The following is a 22122-nucleotide window of genomic DNA, read 5'->3' on the forward strand; positions in this document are numbered from 1 at the left end:
AGGCTGCACAACCATTAATGTCCAAACAGTTGTGACTAACTTACATGAAGCACAGGTTGCATGACGACTCTGCTGTGGACTGAAGAACCCGACTGATACATACAATACTTGGTCTACAAATGAAATGACTTGATCACTGATCCAAAGGGGTTGTGGTACCAGGTACAAACCCCCTTATCCTCAAACAGTGTGTCTGTCATGGATATAGCATGCCTATCACAAAAGTCCTATGACAAAACTCCAACTTTGTTCAGATCAAGCAGGCTGTTGCTCCGAATCCCAGTTTTTGAAGGTATCTAGCAGGTCTCCTGAGTCCCCAAGCAAGCCCTCTCCAGGACCACACCCAAAGACTCCAAAAAGCTTGAAACTTGTATCTACTGCACACTGCACAGGCATAAACAATCACATAGTCGACCCTCTCGATCTCCAGAGAAAAGTCCAACATAGTATCTCTCAGCCAGAGGCTTTGGTATTTGTCTATCCCCTGCACTACCTGCAGCTTCTTCCCCACAGAGAGAAGTGACATTCTGCATCCTTAGAGTCAGTTCTCACAGTGAGAGGTTAGCACACAAGGACTCCTACCTTCATTTACTGCATAACTGACAAAGCACCAGATCCCTATACCTAACCTTGTGGGTGGTGGGAATGCCTACAAGCTACTATGCCAGGCCTGTCTCCAGGCAGGGTCCAGACTTATCCTAGTCCAAGAAAAGCTTGCTTGTAAGGCCAGGGTACACTTGAAACAAACAAGAGTTGTTGTGGAACTACGTCTGAAGTCAAATGTGTTTCATCAGTTCAAATAATCACTTTTGAAAGCAGGTTAGGGAATTAGGGAGAATATTGCGCCGTTTAGACAATCTCCCCTTAGAGACATCCATGGTGTTTCACTCAGTTGTTCACACAAAAATCAATGGAAGTAGCTGTGGAATGAAAAGAAATGAAGATAAAGGGTCTGAAGTGTTGAGGTATTCATGGAAGTGCTGAGTTTTCAGCTGTTGATGCTTGTTGGAAAGTCAATGTCGGAAAGGTTTTGAAGGAGAGGGTTTTCAGATATTGTTCGACAATCTGACGAAGACTTCCTTTGAAGCATTCTGACATATTTAGTCTCTCTTGGTCTAGTCCAACCCTGAGCCTGGGGCCAATTTTGCCAACCTGCTGTTGCCCCAGAAAACACAAGCTCCAACAATCTCTGAGAGGTTTTCCTGGTATTCATTATGGTTAAATCAAAATACTGCCTGATGTCAGTGTTTCTCTTTCACAAGGTGACTGAAAAGTTTCCCAAATCCTGTTGTTAGCTTGTAAATAGTTGTAATATTCCTTTACAGTTTACTTTTTAACTTTATATACAATGTTTGTATTTCCTATACTTTATTTGTCCCTGCAGGGATCTTGATTCTGATCTAATGTCCTGGTTGGGATCGGTAAAAGTTCCTCTTATCTCATAGATTTAATCACTTTTCCTGCTTGCTTTCTTGCTTCATATAAATAGAAATAAATTATTTCACTCACTCATGATTTATACTGCATGCATAAGGAATGTCACTTTCAATCTGGGTCTGTGTCAGGACTATATTGTCGTTATCGTTAGTGATCTCTGATCCCCACCGTAAGCTGCTTAATGTTCTGTATCATCCCTGTTAGATAGTGAAACCCCCCCCCCCCCTTTCTCCTTCACAAACACGCAACTCGGGCAAAGCTTGAAATCTCCCATAAAAGAATCCTCAATCACCTTGAAGGTAGGGCTGACAAGCCCGTACCATCAATCAATTTCAATTCTGCCTTATATCGTGTTGTCTTTCTGCCACTACAAGTGTGATCTTTTTGGGTGTATTTATGTGTGTGTGTGAGAGATAGTGTTTGAAACAGGACACTGAGGAGGACTGATGCATTAAAAACAAATATTACCTTGTTAAATACCCTCTCTTGGTGCTTGACAGATTAATAATGGTCAACAATCTCATAACCTTTCTCCCCCGCTGCTTTTTATAGTCAGACGCTGTATAAAAAAAGCTGTTTCAGTTAGATAAATAGAAGCACCAGACAAACACCACTTTGGTACTCTCTTCCTGATTAATATGATTTATGCTTGTATGGTACTATAACTGCATAGAATAACATTGGAATTCCCTGACCGTACGGCATCTGATTTAGTTTTTCTGTTACTGCATTATCTGAATCTAATTTTATATTGCAGGCCTGGAAACCAATAATGCAATCCTCCAGAGCCAAAGGAACGGCAAGACAGATACAGCAAATATTTTCGCAAGGTAAGCACATTTTTTCGAACTCATATGCAAGTTGTCGCAGGTTGTCATGCTACATTGGCATCACTCACACCCTTCCACTTCTCTTTTTTGACAGTCTTCCCCTCCTACTTGACTTAGGGAGGACCTAGTGTTCCGTAGTTGCAGTTCTTCAATAGCCTTTCAGCCTTTTTTTCCCTATATGTCACAGCTGTTTAGCAAGATGGTAAACGTTTTTGATGTCATGTGTTGTTAGGCTGCTGTCTGGAATAAACAAGCTGTCTAAAAGCGGCTTGTGTTTAGGGACAAAACTGACGTCACACGTGTTCTTTTAATTTAAACAAAAGGTTGAAACACAAAGGACTGTGGAAAATCATCCAGTCAATGGCAGGTCTTTGAAGAGTTCAGACAGTGAGTAGGTCCAGATCACATTCTGAATATCAATCTCAGGAAAACCTAGCAACCTAATGGCTTTCTGTGTTTGCAATCTTACGTCTACCAAGCAGTGGCAGAACAGGAAAAAAAGCCTCATCTCCGTCCAAACCAAGTAGAAAGCAGAGATGATGGCCGAGTAGGGCGAATGGAAAAAAGGATCTGTTTGACTGACCTATGAATCAAAGAAACCAATATAAAAGTCTCCTTCTTTGACCAAGGTATGAATAAAAATGAGCTCAGCCAGAATAATATTTCCACTGAGACCTTTACAGGTTGAGAGTGAACCAGCTCTAACTTTAACAAAATGAAACCATTTGATGTCTAAAATAGAGGACAAAAGAATATAAATAATATTGCATATAAATTAAAGCATACATTTTACATGCATTTAATACACTGTAGATTATGTCCACTCTTCTAATACATGCTTGATTTATTATTAGTTTTTCACAAAAGCTTATCTGTTGACATTTTCAGTAACTTGACGCTTTTCAGCAGGCAGAGTCTTATTGCCAATTGCAGGCAACAGATGCAAAGTCCCCTGGGAGTTATGGTTTATGTCCTCCCAGAGGGAATCTACTCAATTATCTCATTAACGAGGCTGTAACCAAGGGTGAAATTTCATCTGGGGAATTCTTGCTATCCGCTGTGTTATTGAGTAAACAGAGCCCCGGCAATGGAGAGTATTTGTCCATGTATTACTGACAATAAATTGGTATAAATAGACGAGGAGAAGAGAGGAGAGCAGGATAGAACAGCAAAGAACAAAACAGAGAGTATGCAGAATTAGGTGAAATGAGAACACTAGTTGATTAACCACGGGGCTGATCACGCTGCTAGCCAGTAGCCACTGATAATTACCAGCAACAGTGAGGTTCCAGAATGGTCATTTTAATAATGATATATTCATACATTCATACGTTCATATTCATGAGAGTAAAACTTCCCTATGTGGATGACTTTTAAATTCAGAATTGGGAAATAATAAATGGCCCTGTCAGAACAATTAGAGGAGCTCTTGAGGCCTGTGGAGAAGAGATTAAACAGTGGAATCCCCCCAAATATGATAATGAAAAAATGACACTTAATTCCTGAGAACCAAGTACTGATGTGACATTATAAAATATTTGTGATCATTTTCTCTGTGAACTTGTTCGTAAGATAGAAGAAGTCATACCAGTGAAGCCTAACTTTGGTTCAGGAGGAACATAGAAGCTGATTGGCTATGCGTCACAATCATTGGCTCGTTTACCAGTGCAGATAACAGCTGACTAATAATGTCCAATCATATTCATGCAGGTGCACAACACCGCTGTTACAATCTGATATTCTCTGCTAATTTTATCACATTAATGCTGTTTGCCACAGTAGCTGCATATACCCCTATCACCCTAATATCAACTCCATGCACTACATTATACTGTAGGTTTTGTTGAGTTATGATTTTTTTTTCTTTTTTGTTCATCCCTCTTTATCTCTCTCAACAACATTCTTATTGCTGCATCGATTATTTGAAAGCTCCCTCAAACAGCAGAGACCTTTTCACCACATCTCAGTGTTTAAACATTTGCTAGAAATGCTTAGTCTTATACTGCAAGAGTAAAATTCAATTCCATGTAGGTCAATATTTCGATTTTGTTCGCTTTACTTTCACTGTTAAGTTAACCTTTTATAATCACCTCATCATTTCATTTCACTGGAAGCTGAGTAAAAAGCTTTTTTCCCCTCCTGTTCCTCAGTAGGTTATTTGCCAGAGGACCCTCATAGCAAAGATCATCAATTCTTCAGCTAAAGATGCAAGGATGTGTAATGTCTCATATGGTATTTAGAGATCTGTAAATGTAGCTAGACTGGATGTATAAAAGTAGATTTAAGAGAAAGCCATAACTGGAATACAGTATAAACTGCAGTATAAACTGTGAGAGGAAAGGATACGAAACAAGACAAAATGAGACAAGACAAGGTGACAGAATAGAGCAGAAGGCTGTGAGAATACCTGTTGTAGAGGAGGATATCTGGGACCCATACCAGGTTGGAAGGAAAGCGCAAGTTTTGAACCCCAGGGTAGTTGTCTGGGTTCCATGAAAGGTAAATATCTGTCCAATACTGGAAAAAAACATATAGTGAGAGAGGTATCAAACAGGAGAAGATATAAGAAGCAGGCAATGAAAACAAGATAATAAAAGTTCAGCAAGCACATGGTAGAACAGGTGAGAAACAACTACAACTAGAGATGAATACCAAATTTTAATTTCTCCTCTGTAGTCTGTTTTGTTTGTCTGTTTGTTTGTACCTGAGCCAAGTGAGCCAATTTGTTGTTTTTGTTAGCATCTTTGGCAAGACGGCACATTAGCGACATTCACGGCTTTGACAGCAAGACGTGTTCCACAGCTTAAACAGTGTTGGGACAATGCCACACACACACACACTGCATAGCTGTAAGTCATCTGTGTGTCACAGCAACTCTCCTAAAGAGTGAAATATTTTCTGGCACACATAACAAACAGGGCAAAATGCATCAGAGCTACTCTTGATGATCCACCTCAAACAATCACAAATCAACAATGCGCCCTTTCCACAGGCTCCTATCCCTACATCTGTTGGCTCTTAGTTTGCCTCCTGCTCTGATAATGAAGCCTCAAAGTGAAACCTTGCCAACCTAACAGTTGTTGGCAATGACCCACACTGCCATTTGAGCCTCAGCCCATATTCAGCGAGGGGCAAACTGAACCCAGCATCAAAGCATTTAAAGCCCAAAGAGTGACTGTGTGTTGCCTCAGTGCCTCTTTTCATGACCTACAATAAGTAGCATAATAATGTCTGATATGTAGAATGATGAGTGAGTGTCTGGGCTTGTAAGAACGATAACTTCTTTGATTTACTGTATGTGTGTGTCTTGTATATGTATAGAAATCACATATATAGAAGCAAGCACTCAGATGTTGTAGCCATAGGGCAGATTCCCTATGGAGCAAACACAGTCCCATTCCTAATGTGACTACAGTACACCGAGCACATCTGTTTGTGCATGTATTTACGTGTTTGTGTGTGTTTTCATGTGTGTGTGTGTGCAGACAGAGCTGTAAGTTCTAGTGTGTAATATGTGTTTTTGTGCTCACGGGGCTGTTAATGTATGCGCATGTTTCCGTGCACATGCAAATCTATCAGCGCTCTCCGTCCATACAAATGAATTTACCATCAATCTGAAATCGTGTTCTCTTCAGAGAAGAGACCTCATCCATCTGAAGTGGGCCTGCTGACATATGTCTCCACTCACGCAGCTAATGGCTTAATCACTACACTTGTCATCTGTGGGCCTTGGCGTTTCAGTGATAGAGAGCCTTCTTTTCATATTCGTTGGCTGGGGAAGAACAACTAACAGCCAAGTGTACAAATCCCAGCTCAGTAAGTTTGTAGTGTGTCAGGAACAGATGAGGAGGACACTGGGCTAAATAAGGTAACAGCTGTCTAAGAATAGGTTTGCAGTTATGTAACAGAAATTTAAGAAAGCATCACTAATTTGAGACAACTAGGTTCTTATCCAAAAAGCATGGAATTAATTCTCTAAGTAAGTAAGCAACAGCTAGACTAGTCAAGCAAAAATGTTTAATGTCATAATGTCTAGAAAGCTATTAATGTTGATTCTGAAATATACTTTAGAGTGCTAAAGTTTGGGATTTCTTCTGGTCTCAAGTTTTTTTAAGGACTATCTTTTTTGGTAGAAAGTAGTTCCAGTGAAAGCTGTTGCTGGATTATCAAGATTAACAGGGATGTAGTTTTGGAAAAGATGCACAGCTGTTGAATTTTTCATATTTTTCAATGCTATGTGCACCTCAAAAGTAACTCTATTCACATCTGCTGTATTGAGTTCAGGCACAATCTGATACACATTTTTCAAAACTCGGGTGACATTTTTTATTTTTTTGGTGCCACCAGCCATAAGAGTTTGCTATAGGGTAGAACACTAAAGTAGCTCCCAGTTCTTAGAAAACTTAAGCTCATTACACTTCTCACAGTTAAAAACCACATAAAATCCTATTCACTCGATGTGGGACATTCAATGCCTGATAAATCTTTAATCCTAAAATCCTCTATGATGCAGTGGAGGTGAACCTTTCCCTTCTCTGTCTGACTGGCTGTCTGTGAGCTTGTTAATGTACTTCTCGGGTCTCCTTCGAAATCTGCTGCATGTGCAAAGCCCCCTTAAGCCATTACACCAAAGTGGATGCCAATATTAAAGAGGTGGCTTCCTGAATAATTGATTGATTCATAACCTGTAAACCAGTCAGCAACTACTCAACCTGACTGCGTGTAGGCTGTGACATCCTTAATGGGCGATTCTGACTAGGGTTGCTGTGATAATGAGGCTGCGGTACTCATACCTGACTGGCCTGATGTGACATTATCCTCAAGCCACTGAGCATTGTAATGCATGTTTCTTGTACTACCAATTTATTTTCAACTTTCCATAATGGGATAGATGTGCATAAATAGCTCAGTTTCTATGGCAGTACAAGACAAACAGAGGCAAATCATTGGATCATGTTAGGGATGTAAAAATGTTTCATTTCCTAAACCCTTGTTCATGATTAGCAACTGCAACTATGCACAGCAGCACCACATGCTGAAGAGTGTGGTGCCAAAACTGCAAGTACCAAAGTTTAAGGAATGGATTAAACCGTGTGTTTCTCTGCTCTGAGGTAAGCTGTGATTGTTAGCACATCTGGCTAATTAGCATAGTAAGGCAAGGCCAAGTTTATTTGTATAGCACATTTCAGCAAGGTGATTCAAAGTGCTTTACATAAAACATTACAAGCATTAAAAAAGTTCAAAACAAACACTCTATAAAAGGACATTTAAATACAATTTAAAATATATATATTAAAGAGTTAGGAGAATAGAAAATAAAAATATACTAACTAGAATAAGAGAAGTATTCAGTCTTCATTTAAAAGAACTGTGAGTTGCAGCAGACCTGCAGTTTTCTGGGAGTTTGTTCCAGACATGCGGGGGATAGAAAATGCTGCTTCTCCATGTTTAGTTTTGATTCAGGGGACAGAAAGCAGACCTGTCACATATGACCTGAGAGGTATGGATGCTTCATAATGTAGCAGAAGATTAGATATGTGTTTTGGCCCTAAACCATTCAGTGCTTTATGAACCAATGATAATATTTTGAAATCAATTCTTTGACACACAGGAAGTCAGTGTAAAAAAAAGTGTAAAATTAGAATTATCAGAATTATTAGTGAGGACTTGAGCAGCAGCAATCTGATTCAAGAACAACTGTCAGATGATCTCTTTTTTTTACATAGACCTGTAGTGACACTGTTACAGTAGTCAAGTTGAAAGAAAATGAATGCATGGACAAGTTTTTATATAAGTCTTTAATTCTAAATCGATTCTTTATTGTTTTCATGTGACTGTTAAAATTCAAGTCTGAGTCCATGACTACACCCACATTTCTGGCTTGGTTTGTGGTTTTTAACATTACTGCTCTGATACCGAGCACTGATATTCAATCATTCTTCCTTGACTCAGTTTTATCTTTGTTTAACTGAAGACAATTCTGACACATCCAAACACTGAATGGTTAAATGCATATGTTCAGTGCTTGTATTAGACCATAATCTGGGCCATGTAGATATTATATCATTAACAGAAAAGGCCCTAGAATAGAGCCTTGGGGAATTCCACATCTAATTTGTGTCTGCTTTGTTGTGTAATCACCTATAGACACAAAGTAGTCCCTGTCCTTAAAGTAGGATTCCTTAAAAAATGAATTCTGCCACTCTCTATGTTTAAGTGGATACCATTGAAGACTTTAACAAGAGCAGTCTCAGTGCTGTGGTCTGGTTGAAATCCTGACTTGAAGACACCAAAACAGTTGTTTAATACCAGGAAGTTGTTCAGGAGGAGAAAAAACTTTTTCAGAGATTTTACTTAAAATGGGATGTTTGGTATGGGCTTATAGTTGGTAATTAGTAAAGTGTCTAGTTTGTCCTTTTTTAAGAGTGGCTTGATGACGTCAGTTTTCTGAGCCCATGGGAAGACCCCAGAGAGAAGAGCATGCAATTAGAATCATTTTTGAAAAGGCAGCTGGCAAAACATCAAGGCAGCAGAAGGAAGATTTCATATGTTGTTAAGTTTTTATAATTGATTGGATACAAATGTGTCTAGATATTTCAATTGAATTTAAGAAGACACAAAGACTACATATTTCCTGTACCTGGTATGGAGACACTGATTGCTTGTCTAATTTTCAGAATGTTGTCAGTGATGAAGAAGGCAAATTCATTGCAGGCACTGGTGGATAGAAGTTCAGAGGCTACTGACACCAGAGGGTTTGTTAGCCTGTCAACAGTCCCAAACAAGGCATGTGCATTATAATTTGTTTTTGGCTATGAGGTCAGAGAAGAAGGACTGTCTTACATTTCTTAGTTCTAAATAAAAAATGCAAAATCTCTCTTTATAGATGTTATAATAACCTGGTGATTTGTTTTTCACTATACCTGCATTCAGCATTCTCTCTTCTTTCTATTCTGACCGGCGTGGCATTTCTCCATGGAGATCTTTTACTACAAGAGACAATTTTCACCTTAATTGGAGCAATGGCATCAGTGACATTTGTAATTTTAGATTTGAAATGATCTACAAGCTCATTGACTGAGACCCAAAAGAGGATGGTTGTGGAAGAGAAAGCCTGAATAAATATTTCACTCGTGTTTTCAGTGATAACTGTTTTGTGATTACCTCTGTTTGGACATTTGTGTGCTCTGAGATAGTGCTCTCAAAGAAAACACAGGAATGATCAGAGAGAGAGAGAAGCATCAGTCACGGCAACCTTCGAGCCTCTGGGCTCTGTCACATGCTGAGTCAGTCCATAGTTATCAAGACCACAGCACAGTTCTTTAGTTCCACTGTCCTGGGGGTTGTCAACATGAATTTTAAAACCACCAACAATGACGACATAGTCAAAGTCAGTCCAGATTATACGCAGCAAAGAGGTTGCAGAGTATTTAGGTGGCCTAGATAGATATGTAGCAATATAGCTCGAGAGGAGGAATTCAGCTAAAGAGTAACATATTTAAAAGAAAAAAAATAAGATACCTTTCCTATATTGGAGAGAATCATGAATCATTTCTTATTCACTTCAGCATCACTCATAGAACTGAAGTTGGGAGAGGCCGACTTGATAAGAACACCTGCACTGTCATTGTGGTTTAAGTTTCAGTTAAAAACCTGAAATCATAATCATCATTGATTATAAATGTTTTTTCCTGCTAATAACATGACATATAACAAAGCTAGAGTTTGTGTGTCCATGCTGTGGCTGATGAGGAATGGATGCTAAATTTGATCATTGGTAGAATGGGTTTGGTGCTTCCTGTTTCTTAGCAGATTCACCATTCTTTTTCAGCAGTAACTTTGTGTAACTTTAAAGGCCATACAATATTTCAAGCTAACTAGTTTGTTAGTTTGTAGGGTGAAAGATTATGTTCATGACAGTGCTGCCACTGTGTATTTCCCCACTGCCTAAAGACGTTGCCAAAATGTTGTAGCCTGCTCTTTATTTGGTCTGTTAAAGTCTACATTCAATTGATCAAATCTATCAGAGACAGCTGTCCTATAGAAAAGTCTGTTTTTGTCTACCTGTGTCTGAAATTGAGGATTATTTTGCAAAAATTAAGAATTTAGTGTGTTTGTGTTGTTAGCTATGTGTGCTGTAGCTAAGGAGGTGGTAGCATATGGTGAACTGGCACTAAAATCTAACTTTTCTTTGTAGTGTAGATGTAAACTATAAAGTCTAATAAAGCAAAACAAAGTAACCAGTCATGAGCCTTGAAAGAATATCTTGAACATGATTCGCTGGCATAATAAGATATTTATATCCTCATCGTCCTGTGATATAATGTAACCTGACGTTACTGCCTCTTTTGGCATATGAGTGTGATATGAATATTTTGACATTACTGTCCGACTTAAACATCAGGCTTGTATTTAATAATTTGTCACATGAGGCTCTGAAGATGTGTAAATATGAATTTTTGAAGTCAGTGTTGCAAAACAAAAGGTTATCGGTTGCAGCACCTGGCTCTGTGGCTTCAAAGCAGTCAGACACAAACACCTTTTTTTTTTTGAAAGAGGAAATGCGAATAGCAGAGCCCACAGGACACAAACAATACACACATGCACCTTCCAAAAATATACTAAATGACAATTATTACGCTGTGATCACACCAAAAGTGTTTGGAGAGGAGACGTACCAGCTGCAGCCAGGCGTTTGTGATCAACACTTGGTTCTTTTCATCCTGGAGGGGAACAAGAGGAGAGAGATAGAGAGAGAGAGAGAGAGAGAGAGAGAGAGAGAGAGACAGAGAGAACATAATCAGCTGCAATTTGACGTTGTTTTAGACACATAGAGAATGAAAATAATCTGCAGGGAGAGAGAAAATAAAAATAAATAACTACTGCATGTGTGGTAAACAGGAGGTGAGATTATGAGGCAGATCAGCAATGAAGTCAAACTGCAGCCCAGATGAATCAGAGCTGGCATGCTCACTGAATGACAATGACGGCACTTCAGCTTTGTTTCCCTCCGCTGCGTTTCTCTGAACGTAATGTAATATAACACAACTCATGTTTAGCAATTTTAAACAACACTTAAAACAAAAAAGGAAAAAAAAAAGAAGAAACCGACAAATACGTAAGGCGTATAGGAATTTGCACACCGTTGAGACAGTGACACTGAGCAGAAAGGATAGTTCCCTTCTCCAAAGTGATGACTTTACACTGATTTCTATCAACGTCATGAAAAGCACAGAAGTGAGAGACAGAGAGAGAGAGGGAGAGAGAGAGAGAGAGAGAGGAAAAAGGTAAGCATAGATAAAAATAAAAAGATGAGAGTGAGAGAAATCAAAATGACAGAGAAATACAAGAGAGGTAGACAGAGAGTGAGGTAATTCAAGAGAGAGCGAAGAGGAGAGGGAAAGAAAGGAAGGAGGTCAGAAAAATAAGCACAGGAAAGAAGAAAAAGGAAGAAGGTGGGAGAGGTAATGGGAGATTCTTTATATTGTGTTTTGCAGAATCCTACATGACAGCGACAAGTTTGCTCCTTGTGTTACACACCGGTACACTGTGTGCCTGATGTGCTACAGTACCTCTCCTCTACCCCTGACAAAATGTGCAAACTGCTTGACAGTGATATTGGGTCACAGCCGCAGCTACTCTCCACATTTCTTCGTGGATTATCCATTTTTTTCTTTTCTTTTCTTTCTTTGTTTTTTTTTTGTTATAGAATCACCAAAATGACTTATCATCTTATCTTCTACCCATAACCGAAACTGGAATAACACTTCACAGTTCGACCATTTCAAAACTTCTCCTTTAATGTTACTGCGGTAAAAAAAAAAACGAGTCATGAAATCAATTTGCTCACTTTATTTCTTTCTATTTCTCATCACACCAGACCTAATCTACTGTGTGTGTTTTTTTTTTCTTATCACTCTGTTTCATACTGTTCTTGCTTATTTCATCCTGCTCGTTTCTCTCTCCGGGACATTATTTCAGAGGGGAACCGTGAAAAAATGAGGTGTCCTTAGAGTTGACCTGAACTATGCACAAGGTGTTTAAATGATGGGTTTCATTGCTCTTCGGCGAGGAGCCAAATTAAAATGAGGCCTTTGAGAAATGATGTGCTGCACTGTTAAGTAGGAACAATTTGTAGCTCGCTATAAAACATTTGAAACTACCTGTGCGGTCCTTTTAAAGGTCATGAAGAGATGATTAGATTATACGACATTAGATTAAAGGGCATAAGTCTTTCTTGAGCTCCATCTAAAATAATTTTGAGGCTCTATATCACACCTAAACACAGTGATTATCTAGTCTGTTGATCATGTTATTTTTTGTATCCAATCACCTCAGTTTTCAAACCCACACTTAGAGGATTGATTCTTATTCTTAGTTAGAAATAAAGGCAACATGAGCGTGGACTGGAAGCTATCAACAGCACTCATCCCCTCAGCTGTCAGTTTGTTACACAGTACACACCCACTAAATGTAGCTCTATACTACAACAGCCTTTCAATAAATCCCACCTTCTGTTCAGTTTTTGTTAGAACTGCTGGTGGAGGTGTTGATAAGACTTTATGGACCTTTTGGAGGCTGTAATTTGTGAAGCTGTTGAATTGTATTGCTTTATACTGAGAGGCCTTTTGAATAATTGATGCAAAAGGGATCGACAAATGTATGCAATTAATGCCCGCAGGTGTGTTTCTTATCTGGTTCCCGTGGTCAAATCAGTTGTTGTATCTGTCTTAATTTCTGATAGTATTGATTTACTTTATTGTACTAGCGTCAGTATTAGTCTTTACTTTTACATTTTTAATAGTTATTGAAATAAACATTGATCTTTGAATTACTAGCTAAGGAACACAGTTTGAAAATGAGTTCACAGATGTAGTGAAACCTAAAAAAGGGCTGAACTTGATTTAGTTAACTTTTCCTTCATGTTTGTAGCTTTGGACTTAAAAACCCCTCCAGGCATGTTTTACAGCATACTGAAAGAAAATATTATGCTTTGAATGATCATTTGTGGCTGATATGGTTTTTCTCCCCCCCAAAAAGAAATTCTAATTATAAAACTCCATCTACTACTTCCCCCTCATTGAAAAATTCACAATCTATGAATGTTCAAACATATTTCATTATTTTTATTTTATTAGGTTGACACTGCATAAAAAAATGTTAAAATTTCACATTGTTACAGAAGATAATATGACTACTGGACCATAATCAGCTCCAAACTAGTTGTGATCTCACAAATCACACTCGTACACTTAAACTCAGATTTTAGGTGTGCAAAGTGAAACATTTCCCTTTCTGCAGGTGTATGTGAAAACAGATACATCATACTGCACATTGAAAGTCAAACATCCGAGTGAAGTAATAATAACAAAATAACTTTTAAAGTCTGTGTAAAGTAAGAATAAATATGTGTTCTGAGTTTGACATACCACAGAAAAGTGTGTTGTTAACCACCCTGCCAAATTTGAATGATTAAAAAAATCGCCCAAATATATGAAATTAGGCCTCTGTCTCTGCTTCCAAACGCTGTGGGAGTGCCCGCCGAGTTCACTGAAACCCCGCCCCCTACCAAGTGTCACCTGTCAATCAAAGTTACCAGCCCTACCCGAAGCATGGAAGCTACGTTTGACAGCTAACTCAGCTGCTAGCTCGGCGGCTAATTCAGCTAACTGGCTAACTGTAAACTGTAGTAGTAGTAGTGTGCGCTGAATGTATGTATACCTCTACAGCAGCAGGGGCGGGTTTATGCTAATCGCAGCAGTGATTTTCAGACCCGCCCACTAAATCCTGAACACAGAAATATTGAAACACAGTTTGTGAAGCCTAGTTCCACAATTTAAATCTAAATGGTTGAATTGCTTTTTACACCTTTTTTAGAAATACATTTATGACTTATTGAATGTGTTTAGAAGAAAATGTCTGAATTCACTTTACACGGTCTTTAAGGGCCGCTCTAAGTCTTAAATCAGTCCAACTTATCAGCAAACAATGAAAAATAGAAGTTTCGTGACCTGTAAAATTGTGTTAGCCTCTAAATCTCACTCTCTTTTCTTCTAGTTTCCATCATCATTTTTATAAAGATGTACGTAGGTGTTGAAACTCTGTGTAATCAATGACAACCACACCAAACTCACTGCTCTGACATTCTGTGCAGTGAAAATCGATTCCCACACAATCGCCTCTCCTCTCTCATCCTCCGCCTCCTCACCTCCTCCCTACCTCCCTCCACGCTCCAATCTTATCTCTACCTGTCTTTTCAGATCTGTCCCTCTTTCAAACAGCCTCCTTTCTCCGCTGCTGAAATGGAACAGCCTCCCATTGTGTGCCTCACAAAGCAACATTTTTCTGTCCCTTTTTGGCGTGAGCGCGTCCGATCGAGCGCACAATCGCGGGGATTTGGCTTCTGTTCGATGTTGCTGTTTTTCTACTCTGTTTTTTGCCTGACCTCTCTTTTGTGGTGTTTTGAGGGATTTTGCTTAGCCGCAATGGGCAGTATCAGCCTTGTCACACCCACTATAAACACTCTAATCTCCTCATAAATCTTTTCTGATTGGTTTTAGACAGACTAGCAAGGGATTGGCGTACACTTGCACTCAGTGAAAGCTCCTTAACTGTATTTTATTGCAAGTCATCTGACATTATATGGCCAAGGACAAAAACATGTTTTCATATATGAACTGATGGTTCACTGTAAATCTTTGTGTGTATTGCTCCAGAAATGGCTTTTAATTTGTGAAATTTCTTCGGTTTCATCTTCAGTAGAGAACAATCAAATAGCTTCCTACTTCATTTCTTTCAATACATATCAGCGGATCAGTGTTTTAAAGCTACTGAATCAACAAACAGTAGAGACAAAGAATCAGGAAATCATGAATCATATCTCACAATCCTCTGTTGTGTGTGTTGATCCTGCGCTTGGCTTAAACTTCAATTTGAATTGGTTTCTACAGGGCATAGCGATATGAAGGAAGAGCAGGATGCCCCTCGCGTTTTAACGGTTCAACACGTGTTTGAATTTCAGTTGCAACACTCTAGCAGAGCGCGTGCAGAAACAGCAATCCTGCCTGCTTTGGCAAGAGCACAAAGAAAAGTGTCTCCCTACATGTAGCTAGCCTCTCAGGGATGATAGAATCAAATGTGAACACAAGGAAAAGAATTTCCAACTGTGTTGTTGTATTTGTTAAGAGGAATGTTTCTGACCTTGTGTTTCTCAATCAGGAAGACTTGGCAAGACAAGAGTTCAGTGACTAATGAGCAACATGCCAACATCTCTTGATGCATAGCTTTGTTTGTTTTGGTTTATTGGTTTTGACTGTTTATTTCATTTCCTTCTGAATGCACTACATGTAACCTTGGCAGTGGATTTTATTTTTTTAGATTCTTTATTTTGAAAATGTTAATAAATAGAAGTAAGACAAGAATACACACTAGAGCATAAATACATATTTCATGTCCAAAAAGGAGCAGGAAGAAGTGAATACTATTCAAGTCCTATATTATATCAATAGTCTTAATCAATAATATGTTAAAGATTTCAACTTTGATCAATGATCAATCAAATCAATCAAAACTAAAATATTGTCCATCTGTCCAACTGACAAATGGAAGTCCAATATTTACTCTCCTTAAGCTCTGTTTTTATCTCTATCATAGTTCTGAGGGAAATTTCTGGCTCTTTAGCTGCTTAATATTTCACCGCATTCACCAGCTAGTCATAATGTTTGCTTATTCCATTTGGTACTTAGCAGGTAACGTAAGTCTAACGGTGGGTTTTTCAAGCTCTTCCCCTGTAAAACGATACTATGATGGGGTGAGAGTGAACCAAAACATTAAAGTTGTAGACATACTCACTATAGAGCTCCATAAAGCCAAAGGGAGATGCTGTTGGTAAAACTAGCAATACTGCCATATAAAAATAGTCCGTTGCAAGTAGAAGCCAAAGCAAAATATCCCCAAAATAAACAAATGGCATCTCCTTTGCCTAACATTAGTCTGTAAGTAGTATTAGGGTTAGGGTTAGGGTTAGGATGGAGCCAAACGGTGGAGCTAATGAACTATCAACTACAGTATTTCATATACTGTCAGGCAGTTGAATCTATAACAGTGTATCATATTTTAGAAACTCATCATAAGCATTCAATGAAACATCTCTAACTAGCATTTAAAGCTGTCAAATGTACTGAGTAAAAGCTGTGATATTTCTCTCTGACTTGTGGTGGCGTAGCATCAAGTATCTTAAAGTTACATTCCACCACTAAATCTTAGTTTCTTTGTAGGCTACATAAGGCTCACGGTGAGCTTTTTCATGCTGGATAGTGACCAGTCCTGAGCATGCCTGCCAGTGTATCTGTCATTATTTATGGTGATGAACCCACTTTGTGGGCATCAACCTGCCCCACTTCCCTGCATAGAGTTACCCAGCAGCAGATGGAGAAATCAAAGGCCACATTACACACACACACAGACACACAAACACCTCTACATTATTTACGACTGCCCAGTAAGCATTAATTTATATAGTCTTGCCAGCTTATTCATTATGGATTGGGTCAGCAAACAATGTAGTGAACAATACATGAGTAGCAAACTAATATATATATAATCAGACATACTTAACATGCATTCAACATGATTTTCTTTTGGTGTTTTTGTCGTTTTTAGAAAAAAGTAGACAGAGGGTCAATGCAGCAAAGCTCTGCAGCTAATGCATGATGTTGCTTTCCAATTAAGTTCAGTTGGGCACTTCACAAGGACGGCGATATTGGTTTATGAATGACACATATGCTGTTTCTTTTCAACAACAACTAATATTAATTTAAACCACCTTTCAGAAAAAGCACTAAACATTCTTCTCACATAATATGTTCTCTCTGGAGTCAACCTCACCTTATGACTCAGTATCTCCAGTCTGTTGTTTGCTAAGATCTGAGAATACATTAACATGTTGTTTCATATGCACTGTAGAAGACTTGACCATTTTAATAATAGAACGGGAATCCTATATTACAGCCCACCATACGGCTTTTACCAGCATGGAGTCATCATGAGGAGACGTACACATCTTGTGACAGGGCTGGCTCAGGGATGTGACTTGGTGTCGGCTTGGGTTTTTTGGATGAGTGCATCGGCTATGGGGCTGGGGCTAACAGGCAAGAGTTTATATGTGGGGCTGTGAGAGGATAGGTGCATAAGCTGGGGAACAGGAGAAGACATACAACAAAGTGCTAGGCTAAAACTGGAGAGCCAAAACATAAAATGAGATTTGACAGATAATCTACCCACAAACCACAAAAGTGTCAGTGCAAGAGCAACGGGTTTGACATGAGATAGAGTGAAGAAACAATAAAAAAAAAAAACACATTGGGCTAAATTAGTTTTCTGAGTGTGTTGGTTGTATCTGTGTTTTTGTGGGGTCTAAAATCTAGGACACTTGGAAAAGTACTATTGTTTTTGTCATGTAGTGTTTGTCTTAAGAAACCACTTCAGATGTTGACCATGGGGAGCAAACATTGTGTGGTACTATATATGGCATGGGAAAGTGTTCAGAAAGGGTTTCAAGAAATTGTTTGACTTTTTAGGAAATGTCGTCACTTTCTTTCAGAGTTAGATGAAAAGATGTTTGTAGCCTATAGCTTAGCTTAGCATAAAAACTGGAAACAGCTGGCTTAGCTCTGCCCAACATTACCGAAATCCGTCTTCCAACACCAGCAAAGCTCACTAATTAATGTTTGTATAAACCAAAGTGTAAAACTGATGCTTTAGTGGGATTTTACAAGGATTATGTGCAGGATTATTTCTTGTCTGAGAGCAATAACTTCCTAGAGTCCTCTTAAGTCTTTATGCTAAGCTAACTGTCTCCTGCCTGTGGCTTCATATGTAACAGACAGACACATTGGTAGTGTCAATGTTCCCTAAAATGTCAAACTATTCCTTTAAAGAATGGATGAAAGACACAACAGATGTGATCAAAATGGAAAAAAGGTCAAAGAGGCAGGGAGAGTTGAGAGAAACTGAGGAGAAAAACGAGGTCAAAAACTGTGAGGGCATATCTCAACACTGAGATTGAATTTTCTTGTCCAATGAAAAGAGGGACTGAGGGCCTGCAGCGCCACACAACGAAAAAAGGATCGAGGGGAGAAACAAAGAACTTGGGTTTTTCAAAAGACTGAATATTCTCACTTGGCTGGGTGCTGCCACTGGAGGAATAACAGTTTTAAGTTCAGAGGAAGATGAAGTGCAACAACCACGAGGCATGTGGATTAGCATGCATCGCAATCACTGTAGATAAGTCACATGGAATACCTTAAGCATAAACAAGACCAAAAAAATCCTGAAAAACACTTCATATGCAGAAACTTTCTCAAAATGTTTTCTCAGACTTTACTTTCTCTGGCCTGCTCTCTTTGTTGATTTCCAAACTCCATAAACATCTTCTCCTTTTTTATTTGCATATATTTGCTCTTACTTGCCAAAGCACACACACACACACACACACACAAAAACACACGAAGGCGCACACACTCACCACATCAATGATCTGTAGTAGCGTGAGGCCCAGATCCACCACAATGGCCGCTGAGTCGTTTTGGACGGGTCTCTCCAACCGATTGTAGTTGGCCATCAGTTCGCGGTACAGCTTCCTCTGGTACATACCGCCATGACAACCTGGAGGAGGGAAAAGATGGAGGGAGTGAAGGAGGAAATGAGAGGTCAGGAATGGTGGATTAAGAGGAAGGAAAAGAAAGGTTGTTTTTGGTGTAAAGAGAGCAGAAGAGAAATAAGTAAGAGTGACAGACAATAATGGGATTACAGGGATAAAAAGAGAGAGGGGGAACAGTAGATGGGTAGCAGTTGAGAAAGAGAAAAATGTAAGCAATAGGAGGAAAGAAAGTGGGAGAGCGAAATGGCAAAAAAAGACAAATTTAGCAGTTAAGTCTGGTGAGAGGACACCAAAGGGAGAAGCTGACACATTTCAGTTTGCTGTTTACATCTTAAGAATCAATCAACTCAGTAGTTCAATAAAATGTACTTGAAATATTCTCCCACACATCTTAATGTATTTAATTTAATCTACACCATTGCAATTATTTCCAACGTTGTTCACGCAGCGCAAAATTCGTCAAGAAAATCCTGATTAAACCAGGATAGGTTGAACGTAATGAGAACTTTATTAACTCAGTGAAGTTTAATTGTGTTGATTGTGTTCTCTTTTAGTCTCTCCCGTATTCATTAGACCTCATCAAGAAGTTTACACTGAAACAAGGCATCCATTTCTAACAGGGATGAATATCACAGCGCAGCCAGTCAGTCAGTCAGGAAGGTTCTGTAGCTTCTCTTTGGCACGACACTGCCTTGCATTGTTTCTATTTCACCAGTGCTTCTAACAGATAGCAGGCCTGAGGGAACAATAAATGTCATAATTTATAATAATGTGGAATTTAGTTCACATCATCATAATCCTGAAATATGTCGGTACTGTATTTTATCATTTCACAGCCCCAAGTCTACAAAACAAGCACTTTTTGTAGCTTTGAAAATGTACATATAAATCGCCCAAATGCATTTGTAAATTTTGTTACGTTGTTGTTGAATATGGAAATTAACACATTTGCAATACTTTACATTTTAAAGTAGTATCGGTTTTATCTTCTTTTTTGTCATCTGGGGGCAGCAGCACTAGTAGTGCCTACAACAACTACAATCACCACAGGAAGCAGTTGTTGCAAACATATTAGCAAAAATAAGTTACCATGTCATAATATCCAGCAGGCAACGAACAATATTAACTTTTATTGTAGAGTTGTGTGGCCACCTGGTGAATATAAGTCCAATATCCCCGCCCCCCTCACCTCTGTTTCCTAGTGATGGGAATTCTGTTCTGTTCTCTTTTGAGTGAGCCAGATCATTTGGCTCAGTTCAGCAAGAAGACCCGACTCTTTTGGCTCTCAAACGGCTCTTCATCAAACTTTAATTCTGGCTTTCATAATTAAGCCAAATTTAACTTTTTTTCCACCTTAGATTGGTTTGTGTGCATATATATCATGCAAGTTATTCAGTGGAATTATGAGAGACTTGACTTCCAGATTACCATTATTTTACATTATGTTTATTATAACAATACTAATGTAAAACATCAGACACTATTACAACTACATTTAACAATTTATTTATATTAAATGTTGTAATTTAGATTTTTTTTGAACGATCCAAAACAAATACCATTCCAAACAAATCACACTCAGATGTAACATATATTAAATAAAAAATAAATTACAATATGCAAAACAGCAGCATCAAAATGTTTTAATAGTGAAACAATGTAACATTGTCTTTATGGTTGATTGACATTAATAAAGACACTAAGAAAGTGACTCAGTTGAGAGGGGCTGATCCAGTTTCTTCCCTTTGTTATTATCTGCCCTTAATATTCTATGTTGTAAATTAGATAGAAAAAACATATCCGAAACAAATACAACTTGAATCATAATTCTGCCCCGTAGCCTACTTTAAATTTTGCGTGTGTATCTGACACATGACACATGTTTCCAGCAACTCTTGAGGGAAACATCTGGCTCTTTAGCAGATAAATGTTCTAAATGCTAACTATGGCAACAAGGTAGTCTGTGGTTTGGAGCTGTGCGGATAGGGCTGATACTTTGCAGATAAGTCTTAAAAGCAGATGTCTGTTGCTAGAAATGAGGCTGATGTGTTTGTGAACCAAGACAGTAAAGTTGTGGACTGTAAAACCAAAACAATGAGCTAAATGATGCCAAAATGCTCCATAGAGCTGAAGATCTTCTTTTCACATACCGCATCACCATTTAATCTAATTGTTTGATGAGTGCAGCTTTGAGCCTAATGTCTAATGTCAGTTTAAAGTTAAAATTCAAATACATGTGAAGTTTAAGTTACTTCTCATCCCAGAATTTGTAGAAGGAGCAGCTTCTTTTCTCACTTAAAAGTTGCCACCAGCACAACATTTGCAAAACTTCGATATACATCAACACCCTACCCATCATCCTTCAGTGTCTCATCTCATCCAGAACTGAAAAGGTCTCAGCCTGCATCTCCCCAGTGACCCTTGTCCAAATTAGATGTTGTCTCAACATATCTCAGCAATTACAGAGTGACAGTCAAGACGTGAGGGTACCCACAATGACTGAATTGATGACTAATTAGCTAATGAGGTGAAAATAAACAAAAAGACAGCTTGTTCTATGTGTGTGTGTGTGTGAACGTGTTGGCGAGTGTCAGACAGGGCACCCCTCAATCTTGGCGTGACAGCGAATCTGCATAATGGGTGAGAGTGGCAGCCAGAAAAAGGGTTGCGAGTCAATGGGGTGAAGTGAACTGAGCCAAAACAGACTGAACAGAGTTGAGCTTAACAATAAATCCCCCTGGAACACATCTAGTGTAAAGATCAGTGGCAAAGTTATATATATTGCAGTTGAGATACATAATTTGTACTTCCTGCTCTTGGGAGAGAGTCAAATATCTGATAAAAGCTCATTGGACAGACTGAACTAGGAACATGTAGACTGCAGTAGAAAGAGTATAAACTGTACAGCCTGTTGTTGGTTAGTTGTAGTGACTTATTCCTTTCAATCCTCAGGCAATGTGTCTGTGTGTCTGTGTTATTAAACCGGGCTTTGGTCTGAAAATTGCGTGTTTATCCTGACAGTGTCCCATATGTGATGCTTTATGTCAGTAGTGCATGAGTTATGTAATCGGTTTTACTCACTACTCTCTGTTTGCCTGTTTTTAAGTGTGTGCTCCACGTTTGTATTTACAGCCTTGCTTTGAATTTATAGGACAGTCTCTGCTCATATATTGTGCTGGTAGACCTTTTATTAAA

The 22122-nt window shown here is 38.7% G+C and overlaps 1 protein-coding gene across 1 annotated transcript in view; it reads right to left on the minus strand.

Annotated features, from left to right (window-relative positions):
* chrna8 (cholinergic receptor, nicotinic, alpha 8) overlaps positions 1-22122 on the minus strand; it is a 39838-nt gene that overhangs the window by 10546 nt on the left and 7170 nt on the right. Inside the window, exons 2-4 of the mRNA XM_053325066.1 lie at positions 18793-18932; positions 10946-10990; positions 4675-4784 (exon numbers count right to left, since the gene is read on the minus strand). Of these exons, the coding sequence (XP_053181041.1) occupies positions 4675-4784; positions 10946-10990; positions 18793-18932 (295 nt within the window). The remainder of the gene's footprint in view (positions 1-4674; positions 4785-10945; positions 10991-18792; positions 18933-22122) is intronic.

The sequence above is a fragment of the Scomber japonicus genome, chromosome 2 (genome assembly GCF_027409825.1).
Source record: "Scomber japonicus isolate fScoJap1 chromosome 2, fScoJap1.pri, whole genome shotgun sequence".
Lineage (NCBI taxonomy): Eukaryota > Metazoa > Chordata > Actinopteri > Scombriformes > Scombridae > Scomber > Scomber japonicus.